Here is a 19,536-nt window from a genome sequence, read left to right on the forward strand (position 1 = left end):
TGGGTGACTGTGGTGCTGGCTCCCTGATGGCCTCTGGGGGCCATGAAACACCCCTTGGGCAGATGTGAGGCTTCAGTCACAGGTTGGGTATCAAAGACTCAGTGAGCTGGGGGCACCTGGGGCAGGCAGTTCAAGAAGCACCCTCCACTATCTGCCTTCTCCAAGCAGCTGATGCCCGTGCCAACATCTGCTCCTCTGGGAATTCTGTCCGTTAGCCTCTTTAACGCATCAGGCTAACCCCCCAATTTGTATGTGACAAGACTGTGACGAGAGACTCTAATTAATCAATGCTTAATGAGGCCCTGCTTACTGCAGCGCCAGTTTCTCCGAGTGGGGAGAGGTGAGGTGGAAACTGGGAAGCGTCATACCATTTATTTGCTCCAACACTGATTATCACTCTCATTAATGTGACAATGACTGGGCAAGGTAAGGATGCCAGCCACTGTGCACTGAGCACCCACCCCATGCCAGGTGCTGAATTGGCTCTGAGGGCATGAAGCCAAATGAGGGCTGGCTCCTGTTCTCACAGCCCCTGAGGTCTGGTGGGGGGAGACAGGTTAACAGGTGGACCATAGATCATGTTAATGGGGAAGAAGAGACTGAACTGAGCTGCAAACAAAGTGCTAGGGGCTGGGGGCATGAATGAGGGAAGGCAAGCTAAGAAGGCTTCCAGGAGGAGGCAGCATATGAGTTGGAAAGTGGGGGGGATGAGTAGACGCAACAAGGTGGCATGAACCCAAATGCTTTCTAGCCTGACCTCAATATTACATCAGCTGCTTTTACTGATTCTGAGTTCCCTCATTTCTTTCCATGTTTCTTACAAAACCTCTTCTTGTTTCTAGGCAACAGTTCTTTTTTTTCTTTTTAAATTAATTAATTTTGTGCATATGGGGAGAAAAATACCTAATGTTACCTTCCCATGTCGTAAGAAGGTATTTATTTGACAGGATGGCTATGGGAGGTGGGGTAGAAAAATATGGTTTTATCAGATGGTCTTAATTTGGAGGTCATGGAGAACCTCTCCTAACCTGCAGGCCCAGCAGGGACAATGAGAAGAGGGGCACACATAGAAGTCCCAGGCTGGCGCACACGGTGCCCGAAGGTGCCAATATCATCATGGGAGCCTATTCTCAGAGATGCCCAGAAAAGCCTGCTTTGAACATGAGACCACTCATAGGTAACTGCTGTAGGGGCCAGTAGCTGACGTTGTTGCTTCACCCAGAAGTTATTCTTAGGGATGGCCTAGGCGTCCGTGTGCTCACCATGACAGATCAACCCAGCGTTCCCCTGGTGAGTGTGACTCCCCTCTGTGAATAACAGCAGCGGCCTTTAGCTGAGCACTTGCACATGAAGACACTGTGCTGAGGGCTTGATGAGAACTTCCATTAGATCCTCACCATGACCCGCTAGGAGGAAGCATAAACCGAGTGGCAGAGGGCACTAGACCTGACCCGGGTCACATAGCTGGTCACTTATAGAGCTGGGAGTTGACGTCACACACCCACTTCACCCCGTGCAGCCCAAACCGTGCCACTCACCTCTGTTAACATCACGAGGCCCAGAAAATAGGAGATAACAGACAAGGCTAGGATGAGCAGCTCCCGCCGGTAACCCCTCCGGAAGACCTTGGGGTACATGTCCACCACGGCGGTCACCAGGCTTTCCACACACACAAACTGGATGGGGAGATATGATGGTGTGAAACTCAAGGACAAGGCCGCTCCTGGTGGCCCAGGCTCTGGGCAAGCGCAGCAGGCCTGAACCCTGGGCTTCCTTCATTCCCACACCCATTGATGCAGACGAGGGGCCTGAGGATAACAGTAATCCCAGCACTAGTGGAGCTCCAGTCATGCCCATTTAACAGATGAGGATGCTGAGACTCAGAGGTGGGGAGTGACCTGCCCAAGATTATTCAGCAAAGACGTGGCAGTCAGGACTTGAGCTGGGGTCTTCAGACTCCAAATCTAGTACTCCTCCTTCTCCCGCATGCTGCCTGTCACATGCCTACGTGCTGGGCTCTGTGCTGAGGTGGACAACTTAAATGAGACCAGCGCCTGCCCTTGAGGCAAGGCTGGGATTTCTGTGCCTGTAGTGGGAGTTACGCGCTCTGCTGATAGCAGGCTCTGGTCTGTCTCTGTGGCGTCCGGGGTTGGGATACTTCCCTGCCCTTTGTTTTTGGCAGATGAGGCCCCTCTGCTGGGTGGAGGGCAATCAGAGGTGAGCCAACTTCCAGCTCTTTGTCTCTGCTGGGTGTCTTTGGGCCCCAGCCAAACAACGCAGGCGTCAATGGCCGAGTTTGAGCCACTAAGCATCTGTATCCTGCGTGCTAAGCACAAGGCCAGGTACAAGGTATCTGCCCAGTTCCTACCCACCCATTAACAGCCAGCCTGAATATCCTAAGATACCCACCGCCCCCTCACCTGGTTCTCATGGCACTGGGGGCAGATCTGCATGAACCTTTTCCTGATCACTCTCGTCCCCCACTCAGGACAGCCCATCCCTCTCCTCTGCCCTGGGCACACCCCTCACCCTGGGGGCCCTTGCCTGCTTATATCTGTCTCCTTACAAGCAGGTGGGATCCTGGAGGGAAGGGGCCACATTATTGTCATCTGTCTATTTCCTGTGTCTAGCTCAGGGCCCCTGGCACAGAGGAGGGAGAGGCTCAAGAAATGTTTGCTAAATTAATAATAATAACAGGAATAATAATAAACACATCATACCTGCGATGTGCCAGGCTCTGTTTTAGGCAGTTAGCGTACATTAATTTATGTAGTCTCTACATGGTCTGTACTACTATTATTCTCATTTTGTAAATGAAGACACAGAAGCACAGAGGAGGGAGTACACAATTTACCCAAGATCACACAGGTGATAAGTGGCAAAGTCTGGATTTGAACGAGGTGATCTTGCTCCAGAGCTGGACTTTACCCACCCCACTGCCCTGCCTTGAGGGAGGGAGGGAGGAGTCAAGGGTTCTTTTGCCAGCCACCTTGTTGGGAAGCGCCCCTTCCCTGGAGCCATTTATCGGCTCCAAATCATTTCTGATTCACCTCTGCCTCCTCAGAAAAGGTGTTTCAATACTCCTTGTGCAGACAAAGGGAATGAGGCACAGAGAGGCGAGGTGACTAGCCCAAGGTACACAGCTGGCAAGTCATGGGGCTGGGACTCAAGCCCAGGCTGTGGCCTCGCAGCTGCTCTGCCTCAGCAGCAAGGGCTGGCTCTATTCTTTCTCCAGGTCCTAGGGAAGAGGATGGGATGCAAGGGAGGTTGTTTATCCAGGATTGAAACTGACGAGACACCCGCAGTGTGTAGGCCAAGAGGCAGACGGGCTCGGGTGCACGACCAAGCAAGTCACTCAGTATCTCTGAACCTCAGTTTCTTCTTCTATAAAATGGAGGTAATGAAAGGAGCCCCCAGCCCGTGTGGTTACTGTGACAATGAACTGAGAATGTATCCAAGGCACACAGCAAGGGCAGCATGCATGGGGGTAGGCAGAGTGGCCACCACTTTTTGTACCAGACCTCGGGCCCCCAGGCCCAAGTGCTGGCTTAGCTCAGCCCAGGGACTTGCCAAGCTGAGGCCCCAGGCCCTGCCTCCCTCTGCCAGACAGGCCTGGCCTGTCACGCATAAGCTGCCAATCCCTCCAAGGCCTCTGCCTGCAACAGCAACAATAAGGGAAGATTATCAGCAGAAACACCCGGTGATTTGGCTTAGCAGCTTCTGGGAAACCCATCAGGGGAAGAAATTGGACTCGGCCGGCTTGACAGACATACTGGCCATGGGGCTTGGGTGCCAAGGGACTCAACTGGCACAAGGTCATGGGTGAGGGTGGCACTCCCACAGGCTGGGCTGGGTGTGTCTCCCCACTTCACCTGGGGGCCCAGGGGGTCTGACTGCTTTGCCTGCAGAGCCCCCTGCACAGCACAGCACTGGTTGGCCAAGAGACCCCAGTCTCCGAGACGGGGAGGCTGTGGCTGGGGTAAGTTCTCCAGAGCTCCTAGGGAAAACAGCTGTGAGGAGCAGCAGGCAAAGGGTGGGTTTCAGGGACTGATGGGGGAATGGTCTGGGAAAGAGGCCGGGGACCTGGGATGGGAGTCTGGAGTGTGCTCAGTGCAGGAAGTGAGCGCCTGCACGCTGTGTAGCAACAAAGGGAAACTGAGTGCACGGGTGAGTTACTAGCTCCAGGTCTACCTTCCTCGCCAGGAAAGGAGGCTGCCAAGCAGAGGGAGGTCGGCAAGGGGCCTCTAGGGAGGGCCGAGCACAGAGGCAGGCAGGCGGTGGTGGGGCAGAGCTGGTGGTGGCATCCAGGACAGAGATGGAGGAAGAAGAGGTGCTTTTCTATGTGTCCATGTCCTCAGTGATTGGGTTGGGACAGGGATATGCATACTGTGGGACTCACTCTCTGAGACTGTCTTCTGCTGTGCCAGGCAGTGCTGTTGGCAGGAGTGGTTGAGCAGAAGGGAAGTATTTAGCAAATTTTTCTAAACGTGAATTGAGAGTTGGGAATTCCAGTAAGGAAAACAGTGTTTGGGAAGGCTTAGAGGGGCCGGAACAGACATTTGTGGGTAAGTGTGGAGCCCACGTGGTGAATGGGGGGTGCAAGGGTTGCTTGGAGGGAAGTGGAGGGTGGAATGGGGGATGGTAGGCAGGGCCCTGATGCCAGGGCCAGGTGGGAGTGGCTGCACCTGGGGAGCCACTCCTGAGGGTGGCGACTGGCCTCCTGGCCCAGGCTCCCCTCCCACCTGGGATCCCCCTCCCCATGGCCCCTTACCTGGCTGTCCAGGCCCAGGAAGATGAGCATCATGAAGAACAAGGTGGCCCACAGTGGGGAGAGAGGCATCATGGTGACCGCCTTGGGGTATGCAATAAAGGCCAGGCCGGGGCCTGAAGCAAGGGAGAGAGAGAAAGCCACTGGGTGGAGTCCCATCCCTCATACCATTGCTATTTTAATCCAGCGTTTACTGAGTGCCTCTGGCACTCTGCACCAGGCACCGTGCCTGCCTCTCACTCAAATCACTTCTGTTTCCCAGCCACCCCATGCGGTTGGTGCTATTCTGATGCCCATTTTGCAGATGAGCAAGTTGAGGCAGAAAGAGGTAAACAAGGGCCTTAGAAGGGTCAGGATTCAAGCTTAGGTTGGACTGATCCATGGACCTTCCTCTGGACATGTCTCTACTGTTCTCAAGGGGCAAGGTGCAGTTTCTTGTTAAAATTCAGATTCTCAGGCCCACTCAGCGATTCTGACTCTGTCTGCCCAGGGGGAGGGAAGGACCAGGCACCCAGTGGTTGTGGTGTAGGTAGGTCGGGTCTAGGCTGGAGAAACGCTATTCCACCCTGGCAGCCTCTTCCTTTGGTTTCCAGTCTCGTTTCCAGGTCCCTCCCTTGTTTTATTTGCTGCACATAGAGGGCTGGGTTAACGTGTCCTTGGGATGAACTTTATCAATGTCAGCAGACAGATACCTGAGAGTCTAGCCCTGTGGCACAGTGGTCAAGAGGACAGGCTCTGTAGCCAGGCGGCCTGGGCTCAAATCTGTTTTCTTAGCTGAAATATGGGGATAATAAAGTCCTACCTAAAAAAAGTGGTTTTGAGAATTCAGTGAGATGACACAATAAATGGAAAGCACTGAAGCAGGTAAATGCTTAATAGACATGAAATCTGATTTTTTACTTTAAAGAGCAGCTTCATTAAGGTATAATTGACACACAATAGTTTAATGAACTTTTAAAAAGTGTATACACCCAGATAACCAACATGACAATCAAGCCATGGCAATCAAGCTATAGAACACTGCCACTGGCCCCTTGGGCCTCTCTGCTGTCTCTTCGCCTCCGTTCCTCATCTTCACTTTGGGCAACCATCAATTCAATTTTTTTTCTTTGTCCTCGGATTACTTTTGCCTATTCTACCTAGAAGTGGAATTGCTGGGTCATATGGCAATCATATGTTTAACGTTTTAAGAAATTCCAAACTGATTTTCAAAGTAGCTATGCCATTTTACAGTCCTATCAGCAATGTTTCCAATTTCCAGTGGGTCCACATCCTTGCCAACACTTGATATTGTCAGTCTTTTAAGATGTGTGATTACAGTGGGAGTGAGATGTTATATCATAGTTTTCATTTGCATTTCCCTGATAGCTAATGACATCGAGTATCTTCACGTTTATTGTCTGTTCATATGTCTTCTTTTGTGAAGTGATGGCTTGATTTTTTGGTCCATTTTTTTTCATTAGGTTGTTTCCTTTTTATTTGATTGTGAGAGTTCTTTATATGTTTAGGATGTAAATCCTTTATCAGAGGAGTTATTACAAATATTTTCTCCTAGTCTGTGGCTTGCCTTTTCATTTTCTCAATGGTGTCTTGTGAAGAGCAGAAGTTAAAAACTTTCCAATTGTTTCCCGCTAGCATGTAAAGAAGTACAATATATTTTATTTATTTTGTCCTTTGACGTCACTAATTCACTTGTTACATTTTTTGTAGGTTCCTTAGGATTTCTGACTCAGTCAGTATGTTTATCAAGAAAATTTTTATTCTTCCCTTTAATTATTTTTCTTGTTCTTGCCTTATTGCACTCTCTAGGAACTTCATTGCCATATGGTATAGAGGCAGAGACAGCATACATCCTTGCTTTGTTTCTGATTTTAGGGGAACACTTTCAACATTTAATAACTGGTAAATTATTATTGGTATAATACCATTAATTAAGCCACAGATCTTATTCATATTCTGCCAGTTTTTCTCCTTTTGCCCCTTTTTTTTCTGTTCCAACATTTAATTCAGAACTCCACATTGCATTTAGTGGTTAGTGGTTGTATTTCTTTAGTCTTCTACAGTCTGTGGCAGTCCCTTAGTCTTTTTTTGGTCTTTCCTAAATTCAACATTTTTGATGAGTTCTGGTTGTTGTTTTGCAGAATGTCTCTTGATGTGGGTTGGTCTGATGTTTCCTCATGACTTATGCTGAGGTTGTGCATCTTTTGGCTAGAAAACCACAGCAGTGATGTTATATTCTTTCTGGTGTATTATATCAGGGGGTACATGTCAATCGATATTATTACTGGTGATGTTTACCTTGATCACTTAAGGTTAAGGTTAAACTGTTGTCTGCTAGGTTTCTCCACTATAACATTACTCTTTTTCTCTTTGTAATTGTTAACGCTCCTGCAGGAGGAAATATTTTGAGATTATGAAAATATCCTGTTTCTACTCCAACTTTTACCTACTGATTTTAGTATCCATTGATGGGTCTTGCCTGCAACCATGATTACAATGGTGTTTGCCTAATGGTGATTTGATATTTCTCTTTTCTTTCTTTCTTTCCTTCCTTCCTTCCTTCCTTCCTTCCTTCCTTCCTTCCTTCCTTCCTTCCTTCCTTTCCTTCCTTCCTTCTTTCTCTCTTTCTTTCTTTCTTTCTTGACGGAGTCTCGCTCTGTCGCCCAGGCTGGAGTGCAGTGGCGCGATCTCGGCTCACTGCGAGCTCCGCCTCCCAGGTTCACGCCATTCTCCTGCCTCAGCCTCTCCGAGTAGCTGGGACTACAGGCGCCCACCACCACGCCCAGCTAATTTTTTTGTATTTTTAGTAGAGACGGGGTTTCACCGTGGTCTCGATCTCCTGACCTCGTGATCCGCCTGCCTTGGCCTCCCAAAGTGCTGAGATTACAAGTGTGAGCCACTGCACCCGGCCATTCCTTCTGTATTTATTAATTATAATTCTTCTCCAAGGAATAGCTGTCCTTTCACACCATTTATTTATTCGATTATTTATATATGTGAGTATGGACTCCTGGGTAGTTTATTCTATGGGTTACAATCCAATACTATCATTATATATTTTGCTGTTCAAGTTATTTTAGTTTTAACCACTGGGAGTTCCTTCAGGTTGATTTCTATGGCTTTTTGACATGCCTCCAACCTTTTCTTCTGAGCACTTCCTTATTTTTTGGCATCACAAAAATGTTCTAGCTTCACCTTGTGTTGCCCTAGCCCTGAAATCAACTGCTTTGCCAAGGAGCCCTGTTTTTTGTTTTTTTTTTTAATTGAAGAATAGTGTTTAGAAACCAAGATCTGAGCCCTAGATGTGCTCACAACTGTGGAGTATTATTGCTTTCAGGCCCTCTCAGCACACAAAGATAGGAAATATATGTATATTTATCCATGCATATACACATGAATATTTCTATATCTATCTGTACATAGATGAAAACCATGAATTTTAATATACTGATACTTCCAATTCCAATAAAAGACATTCTAGCATCTCTCCTTTCCTTATTTATAACTTCCTTCTTAGTGAAAAATCTGACTAATTATCTATAAAATATTTACCTATTTGTTCAATCCTAATATACACACTTACAACAGCTGTGGAATTGCTACCTCTGTACTAACTGGAGCACAGTACAGTTATTTTTGTCTTTAGCCTTAAAATATCCAGTTAAGATGCTGTTTCTCAAAGTTACATAGGTTAGTTTTTCCTTCCCCATTCCCTTCAGCATGGTGACATTTTTCATTTGTAGTACAGTTAGGTTCATTTGTTACTGTTTGTATTCCATTTAGAGTTCCACTACAAAAAACATTGTTTATTTTGAGTGGTATGTGAAATATTACCAAGACTCAGAGCTAATAAAAAAATGATATATTCAGAGAAGCACTGCTTCCTTCTCATCCTTCTTCCCTCATTCCCATTCCACCCTTCTTTCCACCCCTTTTCCAACAACCCCTGAAGGTAACCATTCTTGTTTGTTTCTAGTTAATCCTTTCTGTATTTTTTTTGCACAAATGAGTAGACATATTTTCTCATCTCCCCTTCTTTTTTCACATAATGGGTAGATACTATAGATATCTGCTTTTTAAAAACTTTTACACACATACATCACTTCAAAAAGTACTCCTCAATTTCTATTTTCTTGATTATTTTATATTGTAAATGGGTGTTAAATCTTGTTAAAGGCTTTTTAAGCATCGATGAAGCTAATCTTATGTTTTTTTGTTAGATCTATTAACATGGTGCATTATATTAATGGATTTCAATTTCTTGAAATACACTGATGCTTGTTTTGTGGCATAGTATATGGTCTATCTTGGTGAATGTTCCACGTCCACTGGAAAAGAATTGTGCTCTGCAGGTACTGAGTGCACTGTTTAATAAATATCAATGAAGTCATTGTGGTTGATAGTATTATTCAGATCTCTATGTCTTTATTGACATTTCATATAATTGTTCTATCATTAGTTAGAGAGGGGTGTTAAAATCTCCAACTATGCTTGTGGATTTGTCTATTTTCCCCTCTAGTTCTATCAGTTTTAGCTCCCTATATAACAAATCTCTGCTTTCAGGTACAAACTCATTAGGACTGTTATGTCTTCACAATGAATTGCCCCTTTTATCAATATGAGGTGTTCCTCTTTATCTCTGCTAATATTTTTTGACTTGAAGTTTACTTTGTCCAACACTTATATAGTCAAGCCAGTTTTCTTATGTTTATTGTTTGAATGGTATATCTTTTCCCATTCTTTTATACTTTATCTGTGTCTTTACAGTGTGTCTCTTTTAGACATTTTATAGTTGAGTCTTTTTTTAAAAAAACTGGTCTGATAATCTCTGCCTTTTAATTAGTGTATCTGGTCCATTTAAATTTAATATAAGTATTAATATGGTTGGATTTAAGTCTACTATTTTGTATTTGTTTTCTTTTTGGTTTTCCGTTTTTGTTTGCTTATTTTGTTTAGTTTTACTCTGTGGCACTTTCATGCATTCTTTTGCGTTAATAAATATTTTTAATTTTCAATTTTGTTTCACCTGCTAGCTTTTTAGCTCTACCTCTTATTGTTTTTCTCTAAGCAATTGGACCAAGACTATACATAACATATTCAAGTTAATAACATATCACTTTGCACTTCCACCACACAACTGATACTTCCCACTTCTGATTATTATTCTGACATTTTCTGCCCTAAAACAGACCTCAGGACCTAACCACATCAATCAGTACAAAATACAAATGGACCACATACTCCAGTTAAGAGATTATGAGGCTGGATAAAGAAGTAAGACCCAACTATAAGCTGTGTAAAATCATTCCCCTAGGAGAGAGCATCCTGAGTGTAACAGCATCAGAGAGACAGATGCAGGGCATGCAGGGAAGGTCAGCAAATCTCAGGCACTAGGCTTAGAACAGAAGAAAATCTGAACCCTGCAAGAAGTACATTCTGTCTCCCTGGCTCAGTCTCCAAGGTATTCTGGGACATCCCACTGAGTGTTCTGGCATCTAATTAAGTATTTTCCAAAAATCATGCCTCAGCAAGTGAGCCCAGGTCCTTCTGAGAAAGATGAGGTGACTACATATTCAGCTGTAACTTACATTTTCTCCAATTGGCAGACTCCTAAAAAGGGTCTTGGTGTGATCCACACCCCCAACCAGGGTCACAGAGCAGGCTTTCCTGCTTGATGCCAACAGCAACACAAAAAAGCAAGGCAGAAGAGACCAGATCCAGGCTGCACTGCTTATGGACTATATGCTCTTGGATGAACCACTTCATCTTTCTCAGCTACAAGGTCCTCGTCTGTAATAGGCACTGTAAAAGCTAGGACTGCTGTGTGAATAGTGCCTGCTGGAGTTGTGCAGGGCATAGTCTGCACAGCCCCGAGTGGAGGCCCTGGTAAAACCTATGTTGCAGAGGTGCCAGGAGCATTTCATGAGGTAGTATATGAAAAAACAACCATCTTACGGCCTGACAAGTGGGACAGAGAAAGTCAATTCCAGTGTATCAATTCAATGGAATATCACACAACTCAATGATAGCAATCTATTTTTACGAGGGGTAAGCTCCTCATGCTTTATTATAAACGGAAGAACTCAGCCTACATAATGCCAAGGATAATATGATCCAGTTTTGATCACCACGCTTGTAGCTACATACGTATGAAAAATCCTAGCGGGATAACCCCAAGGTGTTGCGTTGGATTTGAATTTTTTTTCTTCTGTTAATGTTTCTCTGTTTTTCTGCAATGAGGATTCTTTCAACTGAATAAGAAAATGTCCAAAATTTAATTTTAGTTGCCTTTTTTTCTTCCTATTACTCCTCTCTGGGACTCCTCTCCAAAACAGAAGCAATGATAAAATGAGCAACAGTGCTGTGGATACTCTGTCTCATGCAACACTGCGAGGGAGTTTCGGGGTGTGCACTTTACAGAGGAGGACATGGATTCTCACAGAAAGCAATGCTACTGTTGAGAAGGCAATGATCCCTCCTCGCAGGGCTTCCTGTGGTTGAACGTGAGGAAGATGCAAAGGTGTTTTGTGAAGGGCTAGGTGCCCCGGCCACAGTGGGATGGAGTGGGAAGTACATGAGTTTGATAGCCAGATGGCCTGGATTAAGTTCCAGCTGTCTTGCTTCCAGCCTGTGTGTCCTTAGTTAAGTGACCTCACATCCCTGAGCCTCAGTTTTCCCATCTGTAAAATGGGGGTAGCAAAAATGCCACTTCAGAGGGCTGAGCTGAGCATCATATGAGATGATGTGTGTAACAGTTCCTGTCCAATGAGTAGGTGCCCAGCGATTGAGAGTTTTGATCATACTCATATCCTCTGGTCTAGCTTGTACCCCTGATTTCAGCAGGGGCCCCTGCATCTCTGATAAACATGACCAAGAGCAAGGTGGACTCTGAGCAGTCATGGAGCAGAGCTTGCTGATCAGCTGCCTCCTTTGACATCCACACCCCTTGGCCTGACGATCTTGGTGGGTCAGAGGGGTGCTTCCCTGACTGCACATGCCAAATCTAAATAGCCACACCCTGAACCTGGGCTCGAGAGGGAGGTGGGTCAGTTGTCACAGTGAGTGGGGGCAGGACTGGCCTTGAGTAGATGGAGGCCAGGGAGGCCAGATGTCCTGTGCTGCTCTTAAAAAAAATGTCCCACTGGACATGCTTGTAGGTGAAAAACCTATTTATATTTATCTGAGGTTAGACTCCATTTGTCATGTAAACACAAGCTATGTACTTTTTCATATGTACTTAATTTTCTGGAAATTCAAAAACCATGTAAATCAAGGAAAGAGTTTTTCACCATTTTGTACACTCACTCAAACAATGATAACCCTGCTCGTGGTGGGTTTGCTACAAACACATGTCAATCTATACTTAAGGCTGTCACATTCATGGTGATTCTATGTCTAGAGGAAACAGAGGGAGGGAGAGGTGCTCTCCAAGCAAAGGGGAAGCATGTGCAAAGGCCCTGAGGGAGGAGGGGAGAGTTAACTTGCAGAGGTGAAGCAGACCGCTGTGGTGGGGCAGAGTGAGCGTGGGGGAATGGTGGGTGGTGAGGCTGGTGGGGCCACACGAGCCGGGCAACACAGGGCCTTGTGGCCATGCTGAGTCTAGCACTATGAGAAGCCAAGAAGGGCTTTTCATCAGAGAAGACATGTTCAGATTTGCATTTTGAAAAAAAAATCCCTCTGCAGGGTAGAGCATGGAGTGGAAGTGACAATAGCAGAGGGAGAGAGTCCAGTGAAAGGTTTCTGAGCCATCCAGGTGAGCAGTGATGGTGGCCTGGGCTAGTGGGGAGACAGTGAAGCTTGGGAGAAATGAATGAAGTGGGCGACAGCATCTACAAAACTTGGGGATGCCTTGGATTTGGGAGGGAGGAGGTGTGGAGGCTTTCCTCCTAGGTAATTCCCAGGATCCTGGATTGTGGATGGATGGTGGGTCCCCTTTCTGAGGCCTGAATCCAGGAGATGTGAGGAAGATCTCATTTCCATGATGACCATCACTCCCGGCCTCCCTCGCCGCCTTTTCCATCCCCACCTTTGGCGAACTTACCTGACTCTGCCACCTCAGCAATGGGTACCCCCTGCTCGTACGCCATAAAACCCAGGACTGAGAAGATGGCAAACCCAGCAACAAAGCTGGTGCCGCTGTTCAGGCAACAGAGCATGATGCAGTCCCTGTGGGGAAGCAGCGAGAGGCACTGGGGTCAGAGTGGGCAGAACCGGTGCACGGCTCAAACGTTCTCCACCCGAGCACCATGGCTGTCCTGTGGGGCAGGCAGGGAAGTGTGGGCACAGGCAGCTCTGTTTTTCTGATGGAGCACTCATGGTTCTGAGAGGTTAGGTGGCTGGCCCATGGTCACACAGCTTCTCCTGAATTTCTAGAAGATAAGGTAGGTCACGAATCAGAAGCGTGGAGCCAGCATGGGAAGGGAGGCTGGCACATGGGAAAATGCAGAACTAATGAGAAAATACTCCGAAACACACCGACACTCCTCCAAGTCCCTGGTAGGAGAGAAAGCCTGGGAAGTATTCCTGGGAGCTCAAAGCAAGGAGGGCAGGAGAAGCCTCCATGGGAGAAACGGGGGCTTCTCAGCCAGGGGAGCAACCATGGGCCTTGCACCTGAAGCTCCGGCAGCCTCTGGGGGAGAGGCTTTATGGTAACATTCATCCTGGCCAAGCTGTTTACTGGAGCAGCATCTGCCAGACCTCAGTCTGTCTCTGCTCTGCTGCTGCGAGGGAGCCGCCCCTTCCAAGTTGAACCCTTGCATGGAGAGGTTTATCAGAGCAGTGACTGTCCCCTGCTCTTGGGAGGGGGGGACTCACCAGCTAAGAAGCACCAGCATAAAGCCATGGCCCAGGAGAAATCAGACTAGAAACAATGGAACTTTGTCAAGATGAAGACGGTACCCTCGAGTCCCAGCCTGTCCTGCCTCAGGCCCAGCATCCTAAAATCACCAAGTCAGGAAGTTAGCCTCTTAGAATCTTAGAGTCTTAGCCACTGCAGTGCCTGGACTGAGACTTAGGCACACAATCCATGTTAATACCCCATTTTATAGGGGAGGAGCTGCCAGGTGACCTTGTTCAACCTCCTGCCAGAGGCATGACTAGCCTCCATGGCATCGCTGCGGGTGGCCGGCTGACCTCTGCTTGCACACCCAGGCATGAGGAGCCGGCCATTTTTTCCAGTGGTACTTTCCCCTTGTTGGACAGCTCTTACTGCTTAGAGTGCTAAGAACTTTCTCATATTGTATTCACCCATGCTTGTTCTCTCCGATAGTTAGCTTTACCCTCCAAAACAGCCTGGAGTTCCTTCAGGCTTGGGAGATCTGAAGATAATGGCCCTATAGCCCCTTGAGTTTTTTGTTCTCCGTTACACATTCCAGTTCCCTTACCAATTCCTTATTTTGCTTGAAATCTGTAATACGCTACAGCTTATCCAGTCCCTCCTCAATTGTCACATCCAGAACTATTCTCAACAACACAGCAGGACTCTCACCTCCTCTTCTTCTGGTATCATACCTTTTATAAAGCAACCAAAGGTTACATTAATGTTGTTGGTGGTTGTAACACCCTGCTGCCTTGCAATGACCCTAGGAATCAAGGGTAGAGAGAGCATTGAACTGGTGGTCGACAGCCTTGGGTTCCAATTCTCCCTGCAATATTTTTTCTTTGAACCTGATCTCACTGGCTATACAAGGTGCTTGGATAACAGAATTTCTTGGCCTTGTGCTAGATCAAATTATTTTTCAGCAAGGAGTCACTCTCACAACCTTCTTCCTTGGAGTGAAGTATATTTCCCTGCCCTCACTGACTTTGGGCTTAGCCACATGACTTGCTTTGGACAACAGGATGTTAGCAGATGTGACATAAACAGAGGCTTGAGATGGGCTTACATGATTGGATTTGTCCTATATCATTTCTGTGATTTTCGATGAGAACTTCCCCAGGGGAGCTGCTATCCTTTCGGCCTAGACCCCAGAATGTACACACGTGGAGCTGACTTGAGCCTGGCTTGGACCTTGGAGCCAAACCCAGGGTCTTTCAATCTACAGCCTGCAGGAGAGTCTCACCAGCTGACCAGCAGACTTGTGAGCAATACAAGCAATCACTTGATGCGGTCGGCCCCTGTGTGCTGGGGTTGTTTGTTACACAGCAGTATTGTGGCCATGGATGACTGATACGGGTCCCTTCAAATAACTCTTCTGGCACTGTGAATGCTGGCTGGGCTGGTATAAGTGGGGACTTTATCTGCAAGTCTGATTTACCTCTGCTCAAAAAGAAATTCAGCTATGCCCAGGTAAGGGCAGAGTTATTCCTAAGGTTGGGATATATCTGCTCCTTGTGCCTGTTTCCTGAAGTCTGAGGCAAAATGGCCCTGACTAATCAAACAGTGGACATTCGATGATACCAGGGAGGAAAGCCTTTGTCTACAGCCTCTCCATTCTGGAATTCTCCCACGTTATGCTTTCAGCACCTGCAGTACGCCAGCCCTGGGCTAGGTTTCACTGAATCCTGAGGCTGAGGGAGATGAGTCAGATAGATCAAAGCCCATGCTTTTGCTAGGAGCTAAACAAAAATGATGCACCCTAAAAATTAAGATGAACAAATCCTGACTTTAAAAAATTGTCTCTGGGCATCCACACAGGTGTTGAAAAACAAATGTTCCTTGTTAAAAAATTCCCATCTTCCTGCACAGGTCTGTTGAGTGACTTCCTCACATTATGGAGAGACAGAAGGAGAGACAGAGAAGCTCTTCAGGGACCTAAGGTTCCTTCCAGCCCCATGCATGACCTGTCCCTCCTCCCCTCCAGTCCTCAGAACACCCACCCCTTCAAGCAGACAGAGCTTAGTGGTGTCTTCGGAAGTGAGGATTTTCCCTGCCTGGCTCGCTCCATTTCCATCCCTCTAATTCCTTCCCCAGCTCCCACGTCTAGGTAAAACGCTTATGTAACAGTGCTTTGAAGTCGGCAGGCGCTGAGCTGGGCTTTTAAGACCTCCAGAAGCTATTATGCTGTCAGGAGAGAGGGTACTAATTTACTCCACTGGAGTTGAGAAGACCCACTTGCAGAACAATTTGAAAAAGGAAATAAAATGAATCTTCTAATTTTTGCATTGCCACCCAGGGGATTTGCTTTCTTCTGCTGATGGGAGAGATGGAATAAAACCTGCCTGCTGGAGGGGAAAGCAGAAGGGACCCATGGCTGACAGCATACCTCCTCCACGCACTCAGTGGGGAATGAAGCTGCCACTGCTCCAAGACATAGATAGGCTGGAGACAAGGCAGTTTTGGCCAAATCCTCTTCAACTCCAGTAGCTGGGAAAGAGCTGGCCACCCCTGGTAGTGAGGAATAGGGGTGCAAGAGCCAGGAAGACTCAGGTGAAAAGCCACGCTCCATCCCTGGCAATGTGAACAGGAGTAAGGGACTCGAGCTCCATGGGCTGCCGTCTCCTTGCTTGTGTAATGGGGTAGTTTTGTTCTGACTTCCCTGCATGGAAGTCAGCACTAAACTAAGTACAAGGGATGCAGCAGACAACAAGAACATCCGGCCCACATCCTTATGGTGCTGACAGCCTAGCTGCAGGGGACAGTGACCAAGTGATCTCTGAAGGGCCCAGCACAGGGGTCCCCATGCTGACTGCAAGCCACCGATGGGGTGATACTGTACACAGTGTACATTTGAAAGAACTCCCAAGGGGGTCAGACTTGGTCCAGCCTGGAAGCCTGCACGTGCTATTCTTCCTGTCTGGGTGCCTCTCTCTTCCTGTCCATGGTTAATATTTTCATTATGGCTGACAAAGATCTTTACTTCTCATCCCCCATGCCCACATCCTCCACAAAACTAGACGCCTTCTTCTGGACAGCCTGCTCTGACTGTCTTTAGCATCTCATTGTCATCCAGTCACCCAAATACCTCTCACCCAAAGAACCCTAGAAGCAGAACTCATGGTGGCCTGATGGCACACTGGATTCTACAATAGCTTCTCTTTTCAGCATGTTGGACCTGCCCACATTAACTTCCCCATTGTCTTGATTTCCCCAAGTTACAAACTCTATAGGCTGCACCACTGCTGTCTGTAACTCCCATGGTACCAGTTCCAGGGCCTCGTACTTAGTAGACACACAGTAAACACTGCTGACTTAACAAGTGAGTTCATAATGTGACCACTAAGCTAGCTCTCAGAAAGGATGTAGTGGGGAGGCCAGGATGGACACTGAGAGATCCCAGTCAGAGTCCAGGCCCTGCCACGTCTAGCAAGGTACCGCCTCCACCAGCTTCACTTTCCCTGTCTCAAAGATGGGGTAATGTGGGAGGGACGCTATCACTGGTAAAAGTTCTTTCAAATGCACGGTGCCACTCGAGCCACACGATGACCCAGTGATGTGGTGGTTAATTCCAAGTTCCTGTCCCACCAGGTATGGCATGACCTGCTCACCTACCCTCACCTATGCTTAACAGGACTTGGGAAAAACACTCTCAATATTTTAAGAGTGTGTTGGCCAGGCGCTGTGGCTCACGCCTGTAATCCCAGCACTTTGGGAGGCTGAGGCAGGCGGATCACGAGGTCAGGAGATCAAGACCATCCTGGCTAACACGGTGAAACCCCGTCTCTACTAAAAATGCAAAAAATTAGCCGGGTGTGGTGGCGGGCACCTGTAGTCCCAGCTACTCGGGAGGCTGAAGCAGGAGAATGGCATGAACCTGGGAGGCAGAGCTTGCAGTGAGCCGAGATCGCGCCACTGCAGTCCAGCCTGGGTGACTGAGTGTGACTCCGTCTCAAAGAAAAAAAAAAGAGTGTGTTGCTTGTTTTTTTACTGGTGTTTTAGTGTTTTTCCCATAGACTTGTTTGTATTCTTTATATATTGTGGATATAAACCCCTTGAGTATCGTATGTTGTTGGGATGCTCATTATAGAAAATTCTCATATTTGGAAATAAAATAATGTAGATGATATTTGTATTAACAATTTTTTAAAAATTATAAAAGCAATACGTACTCAAAGTTAAACAAAAGAAACTAAACAAAACGCACCCATTTAAGCTGTATAGAAGGTAGAAGTGGGAAAAGCCCGCCTCCCCACCTCTGACTTCCCAGTCTCACTTTACAGAGGTGGCTACTTTGAATAGTTTCTGTGTTTCTTTCCAGAAATTTAGATGTTCTCCATATTTATGTGGACTAATCTGCCACTTACTTCTTTTGTGATTCTTTTAATTATTTTTGATGTTTTCTACATCTTTTCCCATTCTGAAATCAGTATTTCATTCCTACTTATAGGATGGTTTTCTTTTAAAAAATATTTAACTCTGTAATCAATCTGACACTTATTACGGTGGAAAGATGGGATGATATATGATAATCTAATTTGATGATTTCCCCAAAATACTTATCCTATCTCAGAACCATTTGTTAAAAAAAAACAAAAACAAAAACAAAACAAAACAAAAAAAACAACTTCCTTTCTCCACTACTCTGTGATAAGGGATCGTAGCACTGTCATTATTCCATGGTCTTATCCCTGCTTAAGGAGCTCTTAGACTCTAAGGAAGAGGTGCACTGTCCATCTACCATGAAATATTAACCTATTGTGTACCAGGCACTGAGCTCAGGGGTGCAGAGACCCCAGTAGACCGAAACCTCAACAGACTGACCATCATCCTAGATCAGCACTTCCACCACACACTGCAGGGTGACCTTGGGCAGGTCCCCTGCCCTCCACAGGTCTCAGCCTTGCTGTAGAACTCAAGCTGCAGGCGTGAGAGGCCAGGCAGCCAAGGGTCAGACACTGGGGCTCACCTCCTCGCCTGAACCCCCTCCCAGCCCTGGTGCAGCCAGCTACAGGAGGCCAGAGAGACGTGTTAGGCTGAGGGGCAAAGTGGGGCACTGGCCCCAGGTGGAGCAGAAGAGGACCCTACAGTCAAGTACGAAGGGCAGGAAGCAGGTTTCTAAATAGTAGGCGGGAGAACAAGGCCCTTGGTGTATGTACTAGCCTGTGTCTCAGGCAAGTCACTTATCCACCCTGGGATACGTCTTTACCATACGAGGTGGCACTGAGACCTGAATGAGATTTCGGTAGTGGTGGGGGATTGGCTTTGCAGCCTGAGAGAGACTCTGACTGCATTTGTTATTCTCCTAGCTCCTTGGTGGCCCACTCTTTGACCCTTCGGTAGCGGGAGGCCAACAAACAGCCTATCTGTCTCCTCCTGGGGCCCTGCAAGGTGGGCAGACAAACATAAACTAGCCTGGCAGGTTAGAGGGCTCTCAGGGTTTGGTGGAGAGCTGGCAGGGCCCAGGGAAATGCTCACCTGTAGCAGTTGTTGTTATAATTGTTATAACTTCCCAGAGCAGTCAGACAGCCCAGGCAAATGGCATAGGAGAAAAAGATCTGCGTTCCAGCATCTACCCAGACCTGTAGGAAGGCACAAAGATGTTGGCATAAACAGAAGTCAGATGTGTGGTGAGAGGGTGGCCCTGGTCTCTGAAATCCCCCACCCACACTCTACGCTTCAGAAAAACTCCATGAGGGATAATTAAACTTCCTGACCTACCCAGGACCCCCTTTAAAAGAGTTCTATTCTTGGGGACCACATGATCAAGTGTAAATGTCCTCAATTAATTCTGGAATTTGCCAGAGTTTATGAATAACAGCTCAGTGAATAGCAAGAATTTGAATGCTTAGGACCCCGGCTTCAGCTGTGTGACCCTGGACAAGTTACTTAACCTCTCTGAGGCTGTTTCCTTATCAGCAAAGTAGGGAAGAAACTTCCCTATCAGGACTGT

At 47.0% G+C, this 19,536-nt stretch overlaps 1 protein-coding gene across 1 annotated transcript in view; it reads right to left on the reverse strand.

The window, feature by feature from the left end:
* SLC6A11 (solute carrier family 6 member 11) overlaps positions 1–19,536 on the reverse strand; it is a 123,295-nt gene that overhangs the window by 9,855 nt on the left and 93,904 nt on the right. The window contains exons 7-10 of the mRNA XM_030801849.1: positions 19,062–19,165; positions 12,810–12,934; positions 4,772–4,884; positions 1,539–1,676 (exon numbers count right to left, since the gene is read on the reverse strand). Of these exons, the coding sequence (XP_030657709.1) occupies positions 1,539–1,676; positions 4,772–4,884; positions 12,810–12,934; positions 19,062–19,165 (480 nt within the window). The remainder of the gene's footprint in view (positions 1–1,538; positions 1,677–4,771; positions 4,885–12,809; positions 12,935–19,061; positions 19,166–19,536) is intronic.

The sequence above is a fragment of the Nomascus leucogenys genome, chromosome 21, assembly GCF_006542625.1.
Source record: "Nomascus leucogenys isolate Asia chromosome 21, Asia_NLE_v1, whole genome shotgun sequence".
Classification (NCBI taxonomy): domain Eukaryota; kingdom Metazoa; phylum Chordata; class Mammalia; order Primates; family Hylobatidae; genus Nomascus; species Nomascus leucogenys.